This window comes from Vigna unguiculata, chromosome 11 (assembly GCF_004118075.2).
Source record: "Vigna unguiculata cultivar IT97K-499-35 chromosome 11, ASM411807v1, whole genome shotgun sequence".
NCBI classification, from domain to species: Eukaryota; Viridiplantae; Streptophyta; class Magnoliopsida; order Fabales; family Fabaceae; genus Vigna; species Vigna unguiculata.
In genome coordinates this window covers 11,461,336-11,483,973 of record NC_040289.1, presented here as the reverse complement: position 1 = coordinate 11,483,973, position 22,638 = coordinate 11,461,336, and the positions used below count along the sequence as shown (strand labels likewise).

Genomic DNA, 22,638 nt, shown 5'->3' with positions numbered 1-22,638 from the left:
TTGCAAGAAACTCCATAAAAAAATTATTATAATTTTTTAAGAGTATATAATTATTGTTAAAGGTCTACCATTGCTATTTTAGTCTTTATATATTTTTAAATCTAATTTTATCTAATTTTAAATTTGAAATAGGTTGATATTTTTATATTTATGTATTATTATTAGTATTATTACTACTTTACTGGTTTATACTTTATAAATTTTGGTTTGACATATACTAAAACAAGTTGTGTATATTCTTACAATTTGAAGTTTTCTTTTTTGTTTTACAACCGGACCAGCTACTCCTATATAACACAAGTTTCGGTATAAACTCTATAGTGAAGATTTAGACAAACATTTCAATTAGTATATAAAACAATTTTAAGAACAATCAATCAAAATTATTTATTCCCAATTGTAAGAAAAACAAACCCATATATTTTGTTGTGACACTATAAGATATGCTCTATTCATTTTGCATGGTCTAGGTTTTGGTAGTGAAGAAACAGACCATGTTTTGCCTAGAAATAGAAAAAGAAAAAAGTTCTCAACAAATTTATCTTTTTGTGTTTCTTTGTTCAATCAAGAGATTGCATTAGTTTCTGATGAGTAACATCACCATAATTCACAATATTTATACTGTACTAATTTCTTAATTGATTATCAACAGGAATTGTATTTATCATGCCTTGAATTCTAAGAACAACCTTCCAAATCCTACCAAAAAAATGTAGGGTTTTAGGAATAAGAACAATTGAGTCATTTTTGCGATAACAGTGACAATAAGAAAGATCTTCCATCTTCTCCACTGTTCATCCCCCCTGCCACAATTAATGAAAATCATAACATGAGAATATGAACACTTTTGTTTTATACAACTTAATGTGATTTTTCCAACATGGTTTTAACAAAATGGTATTTAATTTTGTGTTGGTTGGCGTAAATAATAATAACGCAAAGGGTCACCAAGAAATGAGTATAAGAAAACAATTGTTCGGGATAATGATGCTAATGCCATGAGGAGTTTCGGAAGTATGAATAATAAAAAATGATTAAAAACCTTTCAGCTAGGAAATCTCTGAATTCCATACCAAACAATCACCTATTTTGTTGTTGGCATGGTTGAAAAGGAAATATTAATAACACTAACTAAAGCAACACGTGAACATAACAGTATTTATCTCATCCATGGCTCTCTTCGTATGCTCACTCATTTACCTCTATATCCACAATTAAGAGTCGGAACTATCTCGTAAGTAACCATGCTTCTTTATTTTTCACATTAAAATAAAAGGGACTTAAGGAACCGCTACTTCAAATGCATACAACAACTAGCACATCGAAATCGTTCAAACGAAAGAACAATATAAGTGAAAAGCGAACATTATTTCAGAATATTATCTCACTGAGAGAGAGTGGTGAATCTTACATCATTCATAGCCTCGTACATATAACCTATATTGTCTGACCTTAAATGTTGAACTTTTGTGGAACATCAAAGTCATCGAAGTCGTATCTTTGTCTCTCTCTTCCGGCCTGAGTACGCAAATTACGCTTAGTTAAAAATATTTTACAGAAAAGTTAACATAACAGGACAGTTGATGAACACACACCTTAGACAAATACAACTGATCACATGAAATTTGTTCATCCATTGCAGTTAGTTTCCTTGAGAGTGCCATTATTCTGGCATAAATTGAGAAAAAAAAAATACTTCAATACGAGAGGAAGAACATTTTATAGACACAGGTCACTATGAAATTAAGCTTTAAAAGTAACAAAACCGAAAAATTGTGCTAAACGAGGTTTTAACATAAAATATACCTCTGGATTGATGAATCAATATGCTCAATCATTTCACAGGTTTTATACTGTTCAGGATCCTCCAAGAATCTCACCATTCCATCCTTCTGGTTGATAGTAGCATATATCTCACCATCCTGAATCTGAAGTTTAGGAGTATGTTATTAGTGGTACGTTAATGCTAAAATGAAAATGAAAATGTATCTCAGTTGGAAGAGCACCATTTGTAGCACATGCATTTCAGCTTCTTTGGGGCTATTTAACTGCACTGTGTTGGCTATATCTTGGAGAGAAAGGGTCAAGTATGTTTGGGTTAATCTTTGAATATTCCGCTTATACATGGATGATACAGCCTGCTTAACCAGTCCAAGGTTGCTGTCCTGAAACAGAAATTTGCACAAGAAATCTTGATAAGTAATTGCATAACGTCAGAACTGGAAGTTAAACACTGTACTGAGCAACAATCAAAATGCCCGATGCTACAAATAAGTATTAAATATGTAAAAGGACCCACAGATTCAAACTTCTCCTCATTTGTCTTGACGAAAGCCTCTAATTCTGCAATTTTTCCATTCCCATAAGTATTTGCCAATTCGACATAAGGCTGCCCAAATGACAAAGGGATTAAAATAAGGTTAACATTGCTCAAATACAAAATATATGCATGGAAGACAAGTCAATATGCGTTGAAGTAATCACAAAAAATTGCTAACAGCAAGTTACACGGCCATTCATGTTGATGGTAAAAAAAGGAATTCTTAAAAAGTAAATCCACGAATAATTAAAAAAATCGAGGGAAAGCCATCAATTGCATCTAAGATTTTACCCTATAGACAGCTTACGAAGAGGAGGATATACTAAAGCAGGCTGAGTCTTGTACAGGTTACTCAATGGAAATGACACATTCCAAAATGGGAAAATGTACTTTAAGCGCTTGTTCTTTTTGCCTAATTTGGTAATTCTTCATACACCTTCAATATACCGAATTAGTATTCCAAAGTTTGAAAATATAAGAATTTAGTCTTTCCTCATATTTAGGCTTAACATTTAGTGATGGTTTTTACTGCCACAAAGTGGGAAGAAATCTGAAAATTTAGTCTTTCCTCGCATTACCTAATTACAAAGTCAGAGAACCCAATCAACCTGCTAAATAAGTAATATATATTTTATACCATTATGTATCTTGTAATGAATGGGTCAATATAAGCAAGCATACACACATATATATGTGTTAACTTTTGTTTACATCAGGTGTAAAGTCTAAAAACTCGTACCAAATCCAAACCTTTAATTCTATAAAATCTAATGGTTGATATCAATTCACCTAGTGAGTCATGTGCTACCTATGCATCGAGCCAAAACAGTGTCTTTATTTCCTTGGAAGGAAAGCATATATATTAGTGTACTTAAATCTGAATGTAAATCAAATTAATGGAAATTTAATACACAACGTGACTTACTTAGATGAACTGATCTGAACTATCGGATTTGGTGTAAGCCTTTTGACTTACCCTTGGTATAAACAGATCCTAAATATGTGTTTACACGCATGCAGTATGTATTTCGTATGTGAATTTATTGCTCAACAATATCTATATTGTTTTTATTTATTGTGTATATGTATTTCTTCTATTTATAATTTTTATTAACATTTTAGCAAATCATATTATAATAGTATGTTTAATTTAGTTTTTATTGCTATAATTAGTTCATTACTATTTTTAACATATCATATATTATGCTTTATTTAGGTCATTATTATTCTGTTTTAGTTTATTATATTATAATATAATAAATAAATGCCGACTATTGTAAGTTAAAAAGTGACCAATTTAAAAATACAACAGAAATGTTGGACTCAAATTGATGCCCAAGCCCCAAAACAGATGAGAAAGGAGAAAAATACACCCTAAAGCCCTAGGGAACCACGAGCCATCCATTTCTGTTATAGTTTGCACCACCCCTTAAAAGTGAAACATTAAGTCCCAGAAGCTTGATTGCAGCCACTCCAACAGCAACACTATAACACGAGATAGAGTCTGTTCCTGTATCTCAACCCCACTCCACCCTGCCCCACCACCACAATGGTGACCACTCTGGTCACTATTGATAACATAGGCTGAAAACTGTCCTTCCTTCTGGACTGAGCAAAGATGATTCAACTTGGACCAGAAGATAATTTGATATGGGGAGTTATACAATCAAGGGCTGCAGAGAAAGGGTGCTCCAGTAAGTACACAAAGCAGCTTCTGACTTGAGGACAAGAAAGCTTCTTAGGAGGGTGGTATTGATGGAATCTGTCTACCCAAGCAGACCATGATTCATGTAACCCAATGATTACTACGGCAGGAACTATTCCTATTTTACTAAACTATAATAAGACAGTATCTTTTCTCTTAATTTTCATTCTGATCACACTTGCTAAGATAAAGTTATTTCTATCAATATCTTGAATATAAAAAACCAAATTTGTACAATTTGACCTTCTAATTTATAAGACAGTATCTCAACCAACTAAATTGAAGTCATACCTGACAGAAGTTCTTCAGGTTCCTTTGAGCAGCAGAAGAAGAATACTTAGGAAGACTGGTAGAGAACTGCAAAAAAGAAATGGCAGCTCATCACCTGATAAATTATCAATATAGCACCTCAAAAATATATTTTAATTTGGTCAAAACGAGAAAAACCCTGTACAAAGAAGGCTTGTCATCTAACAATACTGTTTAGGATGTGATGCATAGGAAACATAACAGGCGTAATCTATAAATAAATTAGACTTATACCTGCCCATTACGAATGAGAGAAACCAGGATATACTTTTTGTACGCTTCCACAGCTATAGCATTAATGACAGACATGGGAGCAGTTACAACCTGGAAAATGTATAAATGCTGAACTAAAAGGTTGATTCGAGAACAAATCATGAATAACACAAGTTATAGATTATGTAGATTGCTTACATTGTGCAGAAGGTCCAATGCTTTTTGAAAGCACTTCATTCCAATGCATATCATTCCTCTGTCAGAAGGTCAAAAGACAGACAATATGAAAAAGGCTTGACTAAGAGCTCATTACCAGCGGTATGATCTAAAGTTATTAAATATTGACAAGTATTCAAAGTACTTGTCAATTTGATCCATGTGCATATCAATTTAACCATGATAAAAACTTGAGATAAATACAAAAGGAATAGAGAAAAAATTTGAGTCGCAATGGTGGGTGCCAGTTTAATTATCCCATCCTAACCTCTGTAAAAATACATCTCATCACCATCACTGTTTCAATTATCAATTAAATAAATCTTTTACAAAAAGATATAAATCACAGCAAAGAAAATATGATATTATCTATGTAAGGACACACATTGTAAGGGTTTAAACAATTTAACACTTGAAATTGAGATATTCTCATGTGAAAAAAATAAACAGTAAATAAAAATATTAAAAGAGTAGAAATAATCAAATGTATGGCCTAAAAACTATTTGATTTAATGAAATTAATGTTTGTGTTTCTTCAAATGTGTAATTAAGGTTGCAATGAGAGAGAAAGTACTTAGGAATCTGAGTGATTGAGTGAACTTCATAAATAATGAACAAGTTGAACAACAATTCAGACAGAATGAAAAATTATGTAGAAAGAAATAAGAGTTTTCCAAATGAAATGAAACTAAAGATAAGAGAGAACACTGAAATCAAGTTTATCAGGTTACCTAATAAACTACAAGTGTTTTAGTAATTTAAAACAGGAATGGGTATGAGGACATGGATATATATAGGAATGGGGACGTGACAGATATCTACATACCCATTCTCATCCCCATCCTCAATTTAAAAAATCAAATATTAACCATATCCAGTCAATGTTAGGATTTACAATCAAAGTCATTAGATTCAAACAATACTCATAGGAATGAGTTTATTTGACATCCCTAAATTTGAGGGTGATTCTCTCCCTTAGGATCTCATGCTTATCATGGCATACCAGATTTCATGTATAATGAATGTGAGGTACTAGAATAAGTTATCCAAAAAAGAATTGATTGAAAAGTTGTGTGCTTTGTGTTGTACCTAGTTTCTAGATAAGACATTTCCTATTCTCCTCTCTTCCCTCTTACACATTTTATCTAACTCTCCAATGCTATTATAAATATGGGATCTATGAGAAGGAAATTCACTCTAAAATTTATTCATTATTCATTTGTATTTTTCTCAAGTTGATATGAGAGTGGGTCGATCTTGCTCTACCTATTTCTGTTTGGCAAAAAACTCATCATCCACTATTGGAGTTTCGTCCACCAATGCTTGGGTTTAGTGGGCCTCGAGCAGCATAACCCAACCGCCACAGTTAGGTAGGTTAGGTATCCAAATTCCTACCAATGCATCATCAAGATCTTGACTGCCTTAGACGACTGACATGCACTGCCTTCCAATGGTTGGAATCCTTTTGGACCACCACAGTTCAACTCGTAAGTAGAGTTAGCTTTTGCCCTCTATTCTTCATTTTGATACCACTTGGTGGGTCATGTAGAGATGGTCACAATTTTCTCCCCCCTCACTCACACGATTCATCCATGGGGAAACAGTTATAAAGGTAGTGGTGCAAGAACTAATGAATCGGGATGAAGCTCTCGAACAACTCAAATACATCTTTTCAAGGCCCAAGAACAGATGGTACGTTTTGCAAAAAACAGGAAACATAAACCATCTTAGATTAAAGTGGGGCATTGGGTCTACCCCAAGATACGACCTCATTGGCAAAGTTCCATGCCAACGAGGTTGCATACCAAGTTATCAGCATGCTATTATGGGCCTTTCAAAGTTGCGACAGGTGGGTCCATTGGCATTTGGATTACAACTACTAGATATGGCCCGCATTCACCCGGTCTTTCATGCGTCTCAACTAAAGTTAGTTGTGGGAATGCACAATATTGAGAAAGATTTACTAGAAGAATTGCAAGGCAATTTTCCTGTCCATGTTCCAATCCCAGTATTGGATAAAAGAACCACTCAGCAACAAGGTGACAAGGTGCAGCAAGTGCTCATTGAGTGGAAAGGAGATCCAGAAGCAACAACCTGGGAGGACATGGCTACTATGACAGACTAGTCTCCAGGTTTCAACCTTGAGGACAAGGTTGTTCGATCATGATGATAAGACTATGTAGGTGTATGTTCGAAGGAAGTTTGTTAAAAATTAGGTAGTTAGTTAGGTGGTTGGGGGAGTGAGCCCTTCGTGAGTGAAAGTCTTTATATGGTTGATCCTAGGTTGTTCAGGAGAGTTTTTGTGGTTGTATTGTTGTTTGTTTGGAGACAAGATAGAGTCTATCCTGTGTAGGAGGAGAGCTTGGCTCTAGGAAGGTTGTACATGTGACACTATTGTGTTAAGTGGAATACACAAGGTTTATTCTATTCTTTGGTTTACATACAGATCTCGTCCATGTGTTACACGTTCTAACAAATTTCCTTTAACAAGAAACCTAACATAATCACATGATGTCTTTTATTACCAACAATTGAGGAATTGAAAATTTTCTTGGAAGTTGACACATTAGATGAGATAAAAAAAGAGGTTGGATAAGTTTTATATGGTTATAATACTAAATGCAATGAATCCAGATTTTCATCATGTTTGACATCATATTTAAACTACCATTGATAGACATATATATCCAAATAAGATATGAGAACCACATAAAGGTACAAGCATAATGATATACCTCCCACATGTGTATTCTACAAGGATAATTCAGTTGAAGGGAGAGAATGGGAGGAAGAGGAGTCATGAGAGAAGGTGGAGAAAAAGTGAGTGCGGCTTTAGGACAGCAGAAAGCAAGTCACACCTGCAGGGCCTTTTTTTCATTTCCTAGTTATTATAATGCTATTAGAGATCACTTTAAAGAAACCCATCACTTTGATGTTAGAGCCCACCACCATGCCTCTTAAGAGCAAAGACGCAACACAAATGTTGATGGCAACATTGCATTGTTCACGAGTGACCAGCCAGAAGAGCTGGAGCACAGTCACTACACGTGGGAACAAGTGGAGAATGTTAAATATTAGAACCCTGAAATAGCAATGCAAGTTATGGGAGCCGAGTCCTACATAAGAAATGAAGATTTTTTATGTGGGTTGTTTATGACATTGGGCATTTTTCCACTACAATGGCAAGCTTTAGCGATGAGATCCACTCCCCCCTAAGGTATGTATGCATTATATAAGCATCAGCAAAAAAATTAAAATTTCAGAAAGGCAATTTGGATGGGAATGAAGAGGAGAGTATTTTGGGAATGAAGAGAGGAAAATTGTGGTTATTATGATTGTGTTATGATAGGAAATATACACATGAGAAAGGATAGACATAAGAATTCATCTAGCCTTTTTTCCTTATGTGATACAGGGAAAGAGGGGTATCTCCCATTGAGAAGCCATGGAGATTGCACTCGAGATACAGGACATTGTATCACTTTTCCTACAGTCACTTGTTTCCCCATGAAATTATGCCAAGGTTTAAAAACAATCTGCAATAGTTATTTTCATCACTCCTACATCAAGGATTTTGGGTGTGTCCATGATTGCAATTGTAGCCACATCAATTGCATTTATCCACAATTTCCTGCAATAACAAGAAACATGACAAAACTCTGACCTCGATTCCTACATTGTTCAGGTATCCTAACAGATTTAGAACGGGCAGATTTTGAGCATCACTCTTGCTTTGTTTGAAGAGGGAAACATTTTAATAACTCCCCCAATTTAAACATCCAAACCAAAGAAGGAAACTTATTAATGAACTTCCATACTCTTCCCTGATACCATTTCCTCCCCTTTTTATTTTGCATTTTTCCCCTTCCAACTCCCAAATACCCACATGAATTTTGACATGGGAAAATCCTACAACCCCACCACTACTGTTAAGAACACAGAACATTACCTATAGCATATCTAATATAAATGTAAGAAATTCAACAAAATATTACATACAGGGAAGAAATTACAGCACATTCTATCAACTAAAACACAATACTAAAAGCACAGAAAGAAATAGGGGAAGAAAGCAGCGCACCCATAATAACAGTAGAGAAAAAAGTCTCTTGGATGGTTAACTTCAAAAACATCATCATCCAATATGGATAAACCAGTTTTGTAGCACTTTGACAACAAGCAAAGCAAAAGAAACTCTGAGTGTAGGGGAGTTAGGTGCTCTGCAGAGACCTGAACTTTCCGAAGTGCAGTGAACAAAGGAGCCACACCTCGTATTGGAGTTTCCAACAACATCACTTGATCCTTCAACCTCCTACACACAGATAAAACTAAAAAAATTCCAAAAAAATTCAAAAACACATTAATCAAAAACCAAGAAATAACATCACCATCAAATTAAAACCCATTCTGTTCTAGATCCATCAGCACCTTAAACATGCACAAAACTACAAATTCAGAAGAAAAAACAGTCAACACTAAAATACCAAAGCCAAGAAAGAAAACCAACACCAAAAAAAGATCTTCCCAATCTTCATCTGTCCCCTTTCTTCTCTCTCTAATTGATTAATCTCGACTCACTAAATATTTTTCCTTTTTCCCAATCCAGTGTTGTTAGTAAGATATAGAATGGATGGATGAAGAAGGGGGACGTTTGGTCGAGAAGAGTTAGAGGAGATATTTTTAAAGTAGTGGGATTCGCCTAAACTCTTCCACTCCCTATCTCACCTCCTCAACTTCTTCTATGCTATGTGGAACTTTTGACAGAACAATTTCCATTTATCTCTCAATCTCTCTACATGTTTCTTCTTTATTTCCTTTTAACAAAACACTTACAGTTTCTACTCTATTTCCCACCTATGTCCATTCATCCTTCATGTTTCCATCTAATCTATTTCTCCTCTCTACCACGCCGACTAAACATCTCCCCTTCACTTTTATTGAATTGTAAACAACAATCGATCGCACAAGTATCTAAAAACCAATAAAATAATTTCAACCCGCAATTTGTTACTTAATTAACTCATGTAAACAACAAGGTTTCAAAATAAGTGCGCAAAAACAACTTCGGCCAGCAATTTCCCAACATCAAGGATCAACCCTAACTACGACCGCAATTTAAAGCAGTTTCTATAAAACCAATGAATCAGGAAAAACTAACGATTTGAATCTCATATTTTCATACATTTTTCAGGGGCCAAACGAATTTGATCGCTGCAAGCGCCGATGAACCTGGTAGCGATTGGAACGGCAGTCTCAGCCTGCGTTTTGGTGATCGGACTAGTCATGTAGGCATCTCTGCAATCACAAAAGAATCAAAATAAAACAATTCGCATAATCTCGCAACAATATTCAAGGGTTCAAGAACTAGGGTTTTTGGCATCAACAAATAACGCTTATAATTAATCTTTTTTGGGACGTACAAGATGTAGAGAAAACCGAGGGAGTGAATGGAAGGGTCGAGTTGAGTGAGAAGCGGGGGGAGGCGAGTTGACTTGGATCGGAGCAAGTCATCGGCTTGTTTCAAAATACTATGGAGGCGATTGACATCGCTAGAAGTGCTTGATAGCCCTTGGATTTGAGCGACCAAAGCTTCCAAAGGGTCCATGCAGTACAGTTACTTGCTTTTCGACTCGTTCACTCGTTTGTTCTTACCGACTCAGTGAAAACACATAACAGTGATTCACTCCCGAAGCTCCTCTTCGTTTTTCTGTCTTCCTGAGAGTGTAATGTAGCACATGAATGTGTTTGTATTTAATAGAGAACATTTTAAACAAAAATATAATGCATTTGCAATCAATTTGGAAGATCACTATCGAATTAATGCCTTAAGGTTAAAATTTATTTATTTTATTAATTATCTTTAATATCTCAAGTATTTTTTATGTTTGTTTGTCTCATTTTATATGAAATTTTAAAAATTAACTGAATAATATTCATTATCCTAAACTTATTTGTCAAACTAATATTCATATTCTTTTTATCAAATTATTAGTAAAAAATATAAAATAAATAAACAAACAACTAAGAAATAAAGTCGAGGTTCTTACAACTAAGATATACATACTGGTAATTATCTTGATAATATATATGCATATATATATATATATATATATATATATATATATATATATATATATATATATATATATATATCCAAATTGTCCATCTAAATCACCAAAACATCTTCCAGTAGCTCAAAATCAAATCAACAAAACAATTATACTGTCACATCTTCCATTAGCTAAAGGCATATGAAAAAAATCACATGTGCTCAAAAAATCTAATTTCTCTCTAAGTTGTATCATATATCCTACATATTGTAACCATATCATAACAGGTTTCTATAGTTAAGCTCCTAAACATCAACTACAAAAGAACAACCACAAATGAGTACTATTTATGCTAGCGACAAATAGAAAGCGGATTCCGTGGCTGAAAACATGATAACTTTAAATAACACTAATACCTAATGATTGGACTGGAAATCCCACACCAAATCAGAAGCTATAGCCTTGACAATTGAACTGCATATATTAAAGTAACACAAATGTTACTAAGAAAACAAGAGAAGAAATTAGATATTATTTCTAAATTTTACAATTGGGTTAATGTTAATGATCTCTTAGCTTTGCCTTCTTCGAGTTCTATGTACACTTGGTGTAATGTTAAAAAATGCTTCCTTGGTTCTAAAGAGTTAAATTTTCCTTTCACATGTGCATTACACCTTCTCTCTCATGACTTTGTTTGACCATAGTTAACTATATTCTCAAATTATATTCTATAATTTGATATCGAAAAGTATACTGATTTCCATTTTCCCTCAAAATTTGATTAAAATCTAATGTAATAGTGTGTTTCGAAGTAGGAACCAAAAGAAATGAAAAATCACTTCCTATGTGTCCATCATTAGCATGTTTGGTTATTTGCTTTTTGTGGTGGCAATGGAGCTACTAAACATTTATAGATAGATGGGTTGGGACTGAAAGGAAAAAAATCATGATATTTGTTTCGTTGTTCGTTTTTGTATTATCAGGATCTTATTCCATTATATTTAGCAAAACTTAGTATTGCATTTTAGGTAAATAATGGATACATTATATCACTTTCTTCCTAAATCACCATACATGTTATTTTAAGAAACCAAAACATCAAAATCTTATAGGGCCATTTGCAAGACTCAAATCAATCAACCAATCCTTGGATTGTGCCTTGACTTGAGATTAAACAGTGAAAGTATTTTGAGGGCTTGTTCAGATTCCTCTACTGTTCCTGATATTTATATAAATGATAAAGGAGATACAAGGGAAGTTGAAACATTAAAGGCTACAACTAGGTGCTAGGTGTAGAGGTTATCCAACACTCAACCTCCCAGCTTACACATAATGATTGCCTAGATATACTAATTATTTCTACACTCCCCCTCAAGCTGGAGCATACAAATTGTATGTACCAAGCTTGGAACAAATAAACTCAAATCTGAGGTCCCCTTAATGACTTGGTCAGCATATTTGCGAGTTGGTCATTCGATCCCACAAACTCAGTACATATTTCCTTTGCCAACAACTTTTCACGAACAAAATGGCAGTCTATTTCTATATGTTTTGTTCTCTCGTGAAACACTAGATTTGATGCAATGTGGAGAGCAGCTTGATTATCGCAATACATCTTCATAGTCTGGATGTCACAAAATTATGTTCTTGAAGAAATTGCTTCACCCATATAAGTTCACATGTTAGTGATGCCATGGCTCTATATTCAGCTTCAGCTGTCGATCTAGTCATTACACTCTGTTTCTTACTTTTCCATGAAATAACATTACATCCAAGGAATACACAGTATCCAGTAGTAGATCATCTGTACATAAGAGATCCTACCCAATCCGGATCACAATATCCAGAGACATGAAAGCTTCCTCTATCTTCATATAACAACCCTTGCCCGGGAGCCTTTTTTTGTACCTCACAATGCGGATGATAGGATTCGAATGGCCAACACATGGAGACTGCATAAACGGACTAACCACTCCAACTACAAAGGATAGATCTGGCCTTGTAATAGTGAGATAAATTAGTTTTCCGATCAGCCTCCTGTATCTTTAAAGAGAATAATTCACCTTCTTCACTTGTTAACTTTTGATTTGGGTCCATAGGATTCTCAACTAGTTTACAATCAATCATACCATTTTCATGTAGTATATCAAGAGCATACTTCCTTTGAGAGATTACAACGCCATATTTAGATTGTGCCACTTCAATGCCCAAGAAGTATTTGAGGCTTCCCAAATCCTTGGTTTGAAAATGCCTACACAAGTGCTCCTTTAATTGAGATATGTCAACAATATCATTTCCTGTAATGACTATATCATCAACATATACTATTAGGTAGATACATTTCCCAGGAGAAGTATGAGTAAAAGACCGAGTGATCTTCCTCACTGCGTCTTAACCTAAAACTATGAACAATGGAGTTGAATTTTCCAAACCAGGCATGTGGTAATTGTTTGAGGCCGTATAAAGAGCAATACAATTTGCACACCATACCAGACTCCCCCTGAGCAACAAACCTAGAAGGTTGCTGCATGTAGACTTTCTCCTCAAGATCACCATGAAGGAAATCATTCTTGATATCCAATTGATGAAGTGGCCAATGACGAATGGCGGCCATTGCAAAGAAGAGGTGAATTGTAGTCATTTTCACCACAGGAGAGAAAGTGTCACAATAATCAAGGCAGTGTACCCTTTGGCAACTAATTAGGCTTTGAGCCTATCAACTTGACTGTTAGAGCCAACCTTAACTGCATATACCCATCGGCAACCAACAGCTTTCTTGCTCGGTGGGAGGGGCATGAGCTCCCAAGTATTGCTATGTTCAAGAGCTTGCATTTCTGCAATCATGGCTTGTCGCCATCCAAGATGATCAAGTGTTTCCTTCACAGTTTTAGGAATAGTAACAGAAGACACTGAAGATAAAAGAGAACAATAGGAAGGCGACAATATGTGATAACTAACAAAATTATAAATGGGATGGGGGTTCCTAGTGGAACTAATACCCTTTTTGAAGTTGTAAATAGCCCAAGAAAACACATTTGAGAGAGCAAACAGAAAGCTTGTCTAACCCTGGAGACATGTCATGAACAAAACATACACAACCAAAAACTCTAGGAGAAATGTGAAAGAAAGGATTATCTGGAAACAAAATGGAGAAAGGGACCTTATGATTGAGAGAGGAAGATGGCATCCGATTAATGAGAAAACCTGCAGTTAAGATGCCCAGTGATGGACAAGAACATTGGCACTAAGCAAAAGGGTACGAGCAGTTTCAACCAAGTGTCTATTTTTTCTTTCTGCTATACCATTTTGTTGTGGCATATGAGGACAAGTAGACTAATGCAGGATACCATGGGAGCTCAAAACGTTAGAAAAAGCAGATGAAAAGTACTCCTTAGCATTGTCACTTCTTAAGATTTTGATTACTTGACTGAATTGATTATTAATTTCATTCAAAAAGGATGTGAAGATGGATAACAATTCAGAATAATCTTTCATAAGATAAACCGAAGTACATCTCGAATATTCATCAATGAAAGTAACAAAATACCTAAAGCCCAAAGATGAGACACGACTAGGTCCCCAGATATCGGAATGGATGACAGAAAAACTAGAAGTACACTTTGATTGAGACCTTTTAGGAAAGGTAGATCTAACATGTTTTCCTAGTTGACATAACTCACATTCTAAGGTCTGGAGACTACTAAGTTCAGGAAACATTTTCTTTAACTTGGACAGATGAGGGTGGCCAAGCCGATCATGTAACATTTTAGGATTGGAAGTTGCAACACATGACACTCGTGGACGAGATCCAAAATGGTATAATCCGCCCACTTCATATCCTTCTCCAATCTGTCTCCCCGAACCACGCTCCTGTATAACAAAAGATTTGTTATCGAAGGTTACTGAGCAATTCAATGTTTTGGTAACAAACTTAAGGAACTTAAATTGAAGGGACAATTAGGGACAAAAAGGACAAATTTTAGATTTAAGGAGGGAGATAGGATGGCTTGACCGACTCCCTTTGAGGATGTTTTAGAACCATTCGTAAGGGTTATAAAATGAGATTTTTCTTGAAATGAAATGGTTGAGAACAAGGAGGCTGGTCGAGGTGGTCGTGTTGTCCTTGACCAAGAAACCACATTTCCACGGCAGCCGACCAAGATAGATAGTTTTGGCCATTTTGGATCAGGGAGATCAAGTACAGTTGCAGATGTGAAAAAAAAACAAGAGAAACCCTAAGCCCTAGGATGATTTTCACAAGGGAGGCCTCGGGATCTCACTCAAACTGGATTCTAGGGGGCTGAACAGATAGAGGAAGCTCCGGCTACCCCTACGGTGGAGACACGACGAGGTTCCGGCGGCGTGTGAGTGTCAAGCGCCTGGCTGCAGCGGACAGTGTAGTGGCGCGTGGCAGCACGTGGAGGAGAAGTTGCCTTCGGCACCAACGGGGTTGGTCGTTGCTCGAAGACGCGATCCAGATCCGCTGGACGAAACTGTGGCAGCGGACAGTTAAGGACAGGGGCAGACTGGCAGAAACTAGTGCTAGACAGTGTTGGACAGTAGTGGGTAACTTCAGATAATGACAAACCAAGCTAGACAGCTGCGGATAGCGGTGACTAGTGGTGGAGAACTGCCACAGACGGCAGTGACAAATGGTGGTGGACCGGACAAGACAGAAACCAAAGTGGAATCGACCCACTCTGATACCATCTTGAGATTGAGACTGAAAATATGAGTAGTGGGCTTATGGGACCACTCTCACTTTCTTCTATTTATAATGAAAACTTATACAAGTACATGGAAGACTAAGAGACTGCACTAGGACCCTAGCTGCATAATTAGATACAACAGTAGAGGTTTCTCGCACTCTACACCCTATACATAGGGTTAATGATACAAAATAGAAGTAATAATTTTAACAATAGTGTTGTTAAGTAGTGGCAGGTCGCTGCAACAGGTGCTCAATTGCATTGTGTTTATGGGATATGGTCATTATATGCTCAATCACAGCCACACTATAATTGAAAAAAAATGTGTCTACTATGGCCATTTTGATGAACAAGGGTTAAAAACCCAAATTTTCCCTCGATTTGAGTTTATTTTCTTAGGATAGTCTCAAGATATAGCTATGGTGTTGTTGTGGTCAGCTGTTCTACCTTGAAATAAGTTGGGTCCTCAAATTTGACCTTATTCCCTTGCCAAAACAAGGCTCAAAACCTTAGCTTTATTCTTCCCCAACAAAATGAAACACCACTTGAACCAAGTATAAACTATTAAAGAACAGGGAACTTGTAGAATCAGCAGTGGGGAGAAAGTAAAATCAAGAAAATAGGGTCAAGTTTGTGTTGTCTCACTTTTCAATATTATGTGGCACTGATGTTGGACTTTATTGCCATAATGCCTTCTGGTGATGATACAAATTGAGATAACTTAGCGTATAGTTTTTTGTCCAAAATGGAAACATAAACATAAATTAGTGAAACATTAACTAAAAAGTTGTGGTGGTCTGTCTCAGGTCAGGTTAAGGAAACCTGAAATCATGAATTTTTGAATGGTTATGGTGTTTACTATTTCATATTACTTTGATCTTAATTCAAGGTGTAGAAATAATTAGTATATCTAGGCAATCATTATGTGTAAGCTAGGAGGTTGAATGTTGGATAACCTCTACATCTAGCACCTAGTTGTAGCTTTTAATGTTTCAACTTCCCTTGTATCTCCTTTATCATTTATATAAATATTAGGAACAGTAGAGGGATCTGAACAAGCCCTCAAAATATTTTCACTGTTTAATCTCAAGTTGGTATCAGAGCAGGTCGATCCCACTCTGGTTTCTGTCTGGTCCTGCCCACCGGCACTTGTTGCCACAGTTCGCGGCTGTCTGCCGCCATCTGCCATTGTTCGTTATTGTCTATAGTTGCCCACTGCCATTAAACGCTATCCAAAGCTACCAGCAGCCACTGTTCACGAAATCGTCGTCTTCTGCCACTGTTCTGCCGCCGTCCGCCATTATTCGCCGCCAGTCGTCGTCTTCAGTTTTCACCGGCAACCACTGGATCTAGACCGCCTCTCCGAGCGACAGCCAACCCTGTCGGTGCCAAAGGCAGACTCGTTGCCACGCGCCTCCACGTGCGTCATTTCAATCCACTGCAGCCAAGCGCGTGTCGTCCATGCGCCGCCTTCCAGTCGCTAGTTCGTCATTATGCCACCTCCATAGGTGTCGCCGGAGCCACTCTACCCGTTTTGACCTTCAAAACTTTGTTCCGGAGAAGTCCAGACACAACCCTTGCGGAAATCTCCCTAGGGCATTCGAAAATCTTCACTGTTTTCCGAAGCTCCTCGCTGTGTTTTTGTTCCCTTGATCAAATATGGCCACTGGAGGTACTGGGAGTGCTATTTCATTCTCTAGAAGCCCCTACATTACTTCCAAGAAGCTAGACGGGCAAAATTACCTCTCCCGGACCGCTGCCGTTGAGATGTGGTTGCTTGGTCAGGGACATCATGACCATCTTGAGAAAGACGAAAGCCATGAGCTTGAAGAAAAAGCCAAACAGTGGAAGCAAGCAGATTTTCAGTTGTGTGCCCTGTTGTGGCAATCCGTGGAGCCAAGACTTTTAATGTTTCTTAAGGCCTTCAAGACATGTCACTCGTTTTGGAAGAGGACTCAGAATATATATTACAACGATATCCAACGCCTATATGATTCGACGGACAAGTTGGCATCTCTAAAAATGACCAACCATGACATGATCTCCTTCATGAATGAAGCACAATCAGCCATGGAAGACCTGCAGATGTTTCTAGAAGTTCACGTTTCAAATGAAATGAAGAAGCTGGACAAATACTATATGGTGATGATTCCTCGCGCCATTCATCCAGACTTCAATTACATCAGAGATCAACTTCTGACCTCTCATGAGGTCCCTTCCATGGAAACCTTGATCCAACGCATGATTCATGTCCCAAAAGTCCTAACACATGAAACTCTAGAATCTCCTGCTCGAGTAGAATCATTTGTTATGGCCGCAACTCCAGGAAGAGGAGAACGTGGACCTAGAGGTGGACGTGGAGGCCACGGGCGTCCTCAATGCACGTATTGCAAAAGGATGGGTCACACTCAAGAAAACTGTTACACCTTACAAGGTTTTCCTTCCAAAACTGCCAATGTCTCTCAGGCTTAAACTACTAAATCCAAGTTCAGTAAGGATGAGTATCAAGAGTACCTACACCTCAAGTCCAACAGCTTGACACAGTCATCTCAAGTTCTGAGTACATCAACAGCTTGCATCTCTCAATTTATGGAAAGTCACAATTCATGGGTAATTGATTCCAATGCTTCTCACCACATCTCTAGTAATACCTATTTGTTCTCAACCATTTCATTTCAAGACAAACCTCATTTTATAACCCTTGCAAATGGGTCTAAAACTTCCCCAAAGGAAGTCAGTCAAGTCATCATGTCTCCCTCCTTAAATCTAAAATCTATCCTTTTTGTCCCTAATTGCCCCTTCAATTTAATTTTCCTTTAAGCAGTTAACCAAAATGTTAAATTGTTCAGTAACCTTTGATAACAAATCTTTTGTTATATAGGAGCGTGGTTTGGGGAGATAGATTGGAGAAGGATATGAAGCAGGAGGATTATATCATTTTGGATCTCGTCCACGAGTGTCATGTGTTGCAGCCCCTAGTCCTAAAATGTTACATGATCGGCTTGGTCACCCTCATCTATCCAAGTTTAAAAAAATGTGTTCTGAACTTAGTGGTCCCCAGACCTTAGAATGTGAGTCATGTCAACTAGGAAAACATGTTAGATCTGCCTTTCCTAAAAGGTCTCAATCACAATGTAATTCTAGTTTTTCTATTATCCATTCCAATATTTGGGGACCTAGGCATGTTTCGTCTTTTGATTTTAGGTATTTTGTTACTTTCATCGATAGATTTTCAAGATGTACTTGGGTTTATCTTATGAAAGATCGTTCTGAATTGTTATCCATCTTCACATCCTTTTTACACGAAATCAAGAATCAATTCGGTCGAGTAATCAAAATCTTAAGAAGTGACAATGCCAAAGAGTACTTCTTATCTGCTTTGTCTGCGGTTTTAAGTTCACATGGTAGCTTGCATCAGTCCACTTGTCCACATACGCCACAGGAAAACGGTATAGCAAAAAGAAAAAGTCGACACTTGTTTGAAACTGCTCATACACTTTTGCTTCGTGCCCACATTCCTGTCCATCATTGGGGAGATGCCATCTTAACGGCATGTTTTCTTATTAACCGAATGCCATCGTCCTCTCTCAATCATAAAGTCCCTTTCTCCATCTTGTTTCCAAATAACCCTCTCTTTCACATTTCTCCTCGGGTATTTGGTTTTGTATGTTTTGTTCACGACCTGTCTCCAGGTCTAGATAAGCTTTCTGCTTGTGCTCTCAAATGTGTCTTCTTGGACTATTCTCGACTTCAAAAAGGGTATCGGTGTTACTCTTGAAACCAAGAAATACTACATGTCTGCCAATGTCACATTCTTTGGACAAACCCCTTATTTCTCTTCCTCTGTTCAAGACGCTCATGTCATACAGTAGGTCCTCCCTATTCCAGTGGTTGAGTCCCCTATCTCGGATGCCTCTGTCAACCCGAGTCCTAATCAAAGTCCTCTCAATCCCCCATCCCCACCTACTAATACCCTCCTGAGTCCCGACCTCCAACACAGGACTCCGACGGATAGTCCAATTATCCAAGAATATGGTGAATCCCCGACTTCAGATCCTTCTCCCTCATCTCTTGCTCCCATGCCTCCTGATGAAGGTGATTCCGGTTGGTCCATTGCTCTTAGAAAAGGTATTCGTTCCACTCGGAACCCTATCCCATTTATAATTTTCTTAGTTATCACATATTGTCGCCTTCCTATTGTTCTCTTTTATCTTCAATGTCTTCTATTACTATTCCCAAAAATGTGAAGGAAGCACTTGATCATCCTAGATGGCGACAAGCCATGATTGCAGAAATGCAAGCTCTTGAACACAGCAATACTTGGGAGCTCACGCCCCTCCCACCGGGCAAGAAGGTTGTTGGTTGTCGATGGGTATATGCAGTTAAGGTTGGCTGTGACGGTCAGGTTGATAGGCTCAAAGCCCGATTAGTTGCCAAAGGGTACACTACCTTGATTATTGTGACACTTTCTCTCCTGTGGCCAAGATGACTACTATTCGCCTCTTCTTTGCAATGACAGCAATTCGTCACTGGCCGCTTCATCAATTGGATATCAAAAATGCCTTCCTTTATGGTTATCTTGAGGAGAAAGTCTACATGGAGCAACCTCCTGGGTTTGTTGATCAGGGGAAGTCTGGTATGGTATGCAAATTGTATCGCTCTTTATATGGCCTCAAACAATCACCACGAGCTTGGTTTGGAAAATTCAGCTCCATTGTTCAAAAATTTGGGTTAAGACGCAGTAAGGCAGATCACTCAGTCTTTTACAAACATACCTCTCCTGGGAAATGTATCTACCTAATAGTATATGTTGATGATATTGTCATTATAGGAAATGATACTGCTGGAATATCTCAATTGAAGGAGCACTTGTGTAGACATTTTCAAACCAAGGATCTCGGAAGCCTCAAATACTTCTTGGGCATTGAAGTAGCTCAGTCAAAAGATGGAGTTGTAATCTCTCAAAGGAAATATGCTCTTGATATATTACAAGAAACAGGCATGATTGACTGCAGACTAGTAGACAGTCCTATGGACCCAAATCAGATGTCAACAACAAAAGGCGAATTATTCTCCGATCCAGAGAAATAGAGGAGGCTTGTTGGAAAGTTAATATATCTTACTATTACGAGACTTGATCTATCTTTTGCAGTTGGAGTTGTTAGTCAGTTTATGCAGACTCCATGTCTTGGACATTGGAATGCCATCATCCGTATTTTAAGGTACCTCAAGAAGGCTCCAAGACAAGGTTTGCTATATGAGGATAAAGGAAATGTTCATATCTCCGGGTACTGTGATGCTGATTGGGCAGGCTCCCCTATTGACAGACGCTCTACTACGGGATATTGTGTCTTCCTTGGAGGAAATGTTATCTCTTGGAAAAGTAAGAAGCAAAATGTAGTGGCCCGATCCACCGGTGAAGCTGAATATCGGGCAATGGCATCTCGCATGTTGGAACTCATATGGGTAAAGCAATTTCTTTGAGAGCTTAACTTCTGTGAAATTCAGACCATGAAGATGTACTATGACAACCAGGCTGCTCTCCACATTGCATCAAATCTAGTGTTTCATGAGAGAACTAAACACATAGAAATTGACTGCCACTTTGTTCGAAAAAAATTGATGACCAAGGAAATTTGTACTGAGTTCGTTGGGTCAAATGACCAACTTGCAAATGTGTTAACCAAGTCATCAAGGGGACCTCGGATTGAGTTCATTTGTTCCAAGCTTGGTTCATACAATTTGTATGCTCTAACTTGAGGGGGAGTGTTGAAATTATTACTTCTATTTTGTATCATTAACCCTATGTATAGAGGTGTAGAGTGTGGGAAACCTCTACTATTGTATCTAATTATGCAGCTAGGGTCCTAGTGCAGTCTCTTAGTCTTCCATGTATTTGTATAAGTTTTCATTATAGATAGAAGAAAGTGAGAGTGGTCCCATAAGTCCACTACTCATATATTTTAAGTCTCAATCTCAAGTACTATAATAGTGCCTCCACTGCCCATTGCCTTACACTACAGCTAAAGTTTCCTAATTTCCCAGCCACACATTACATCTCCAAATCAAAGTACAAACAAAGCTAACCTACACATAAAAAGTATAAACAGACCTAATCTACAACTTCCGCTTATGTGGAAGTACCAATATTTTTATGTAAGAGCATAATAATGGAGGTGTAAATTGTGTGCTTTGGATGCATATCAATGCAAGCACTTGTCTGCCAAAAGCTTTAGGGTTTAAGATCTCTTTGTCAATCATTTTCGGAATAGATGTAGTCACCTTCACCACGTGATAATGACTTTCTACCTTATATTATCTAACACGTGTTAAATATTCATATCATTTAAAATTAAAATAAGAGAGTTATTCCGTGGTTTCATTCATAAGCACAGATTCAGGACATCCTTATTTCCATTCCATTCTCATTCATAAGCACAAACTCAGCACATCCCTATTTCCATTCCATTCTTTCATTCATAAGCAGAGATTCAACACAAATTAAGTAAAAATAGAGCCAACGGAAATAGGGATTACAAACTAAACCCAGAGAAGGGAATTAGGGATTACGAATTGTACCTTGATAGTGGCGGGCGACACCAACGATGCAGAACGAACGGTGAGCGACTGAAGACAAGCATTCAACACAGATTGAGTACAAACAGAGCCAACGAATATAGGGATTACAAACTAAACCCAGAAAAGGGAATTAGAGATTACAAATTGTATTTGACAGTGGTGGGCGACGCCAACGGTGCAGAAGGAACGGTGAGCGAGTGAAGGCACAGTGAGCGGCGGAACGCCGGTGGAGGAAGGGACAGTGACGCAGTGACGGAGGAAGGTGGTGAACGTATGAGTGACCGAGAGTCGTGGGTGATGTGGTGAACGAATTATTTTCTACATACTTAATTTAAATTTATATCTTATTTTAGTTTTAGGAAATACATGGAATTTATAATTCACGAAAAAATGTATCATATTTTATTTAATTTATATTTATATTTCATTTTAGTTTTAGAATATATTTTTATATAAATAATACATCGAAATTGTATCGCTTTAATTTTTCAGATATTTAATTTAAGATTATATTTTATTTTAATTTTAGAGAATATG

General features: G+C 37.2%; 1 protein-coding gene across 3 annotated transcripts; it reads right to left on the bottom strand.

Annotated features, from left to right (window-relative positions):
- Positions 1–549: 549 nt before the first annotated feature.
- Positions 550–22,417, bottom strand: LOC114169952 (COP9 signalosome complex subunit 3-like). 3 transcript variants are annotated; one of them, XM_028055361.1, is made up of 15 exons: positions 22,243–22,417; positions 22,102–22,149; positions 11,230–11,287; positions 10,184–10,478; positions 9,946–10,058; positions 8,845–9,091; positions 4,746–4,803; positions 4,569–4,658; positions 4,317–4,382; positions 2,300–2,389; positions 2,007–2,165; positions 1,807–1,928; positions 1,596–1,668; positions 1,412–1,518; positions 550–803 (listed from the first exon to the last, which is right to left on the bottom strand). In XM_028055361.1, the coding sequence occupies exons 4-14, from the start codon at positions 10,366–10,368 to the stop codon at positions 1,453–1,455; spliced, it is 1,269 nt and encodes a 422-aa protein (XP_027911162.1). In that variant the 5' UTR covers positions 10,369–10,478; positions 11,230–11,287; positions 22,102–22,149; positions 22,243–22,417; the 3' UTR covers positions 550–803; positions 1,412–1,452. The 3 variants fall into 3 exon arrangements, with proteins under 3 accessions (XP_027911162.1, XP_027911161.1, XP_027911164.1); XM_028055360.1 differs by lacking the exon at positions 550–803 and having other exon boundaries at positions 1,233–1,518; XM_028055363.1 differs by lacking the exons at positions 550–803; positions 11,230–11,287 and having other exon boundaries at positions 1,233–1,518.
- Positions 22,418–22,638: the final 221 nt, after the last annotated feature.

Bases quoted from the DNA above. Each gene is read 5' to 3' on its own strand.
- LOC114169952 (XM_028055361.1), bottom strand. From the start codon at position 10,368: ATGGACCCTTTGGAAGCTTTGGTCGCTCAAATCCAAGGGCTATCAAGC. The intron at 4,383-4,568 runs GTATAAGTCTAA...TCTTTTTTGCAG, and splicing joins CTCTCATTCGTAATGGGCAG to TTCTCTACCAGTCTTCCTAA. The intron at 2,390-4,316 runs GTATGACTTCAA...TCATTTGGGCAG, and splicing joins ACCTGAAGAACTTCTGTCAG to CCTTATGTCGAATTGGCAAA.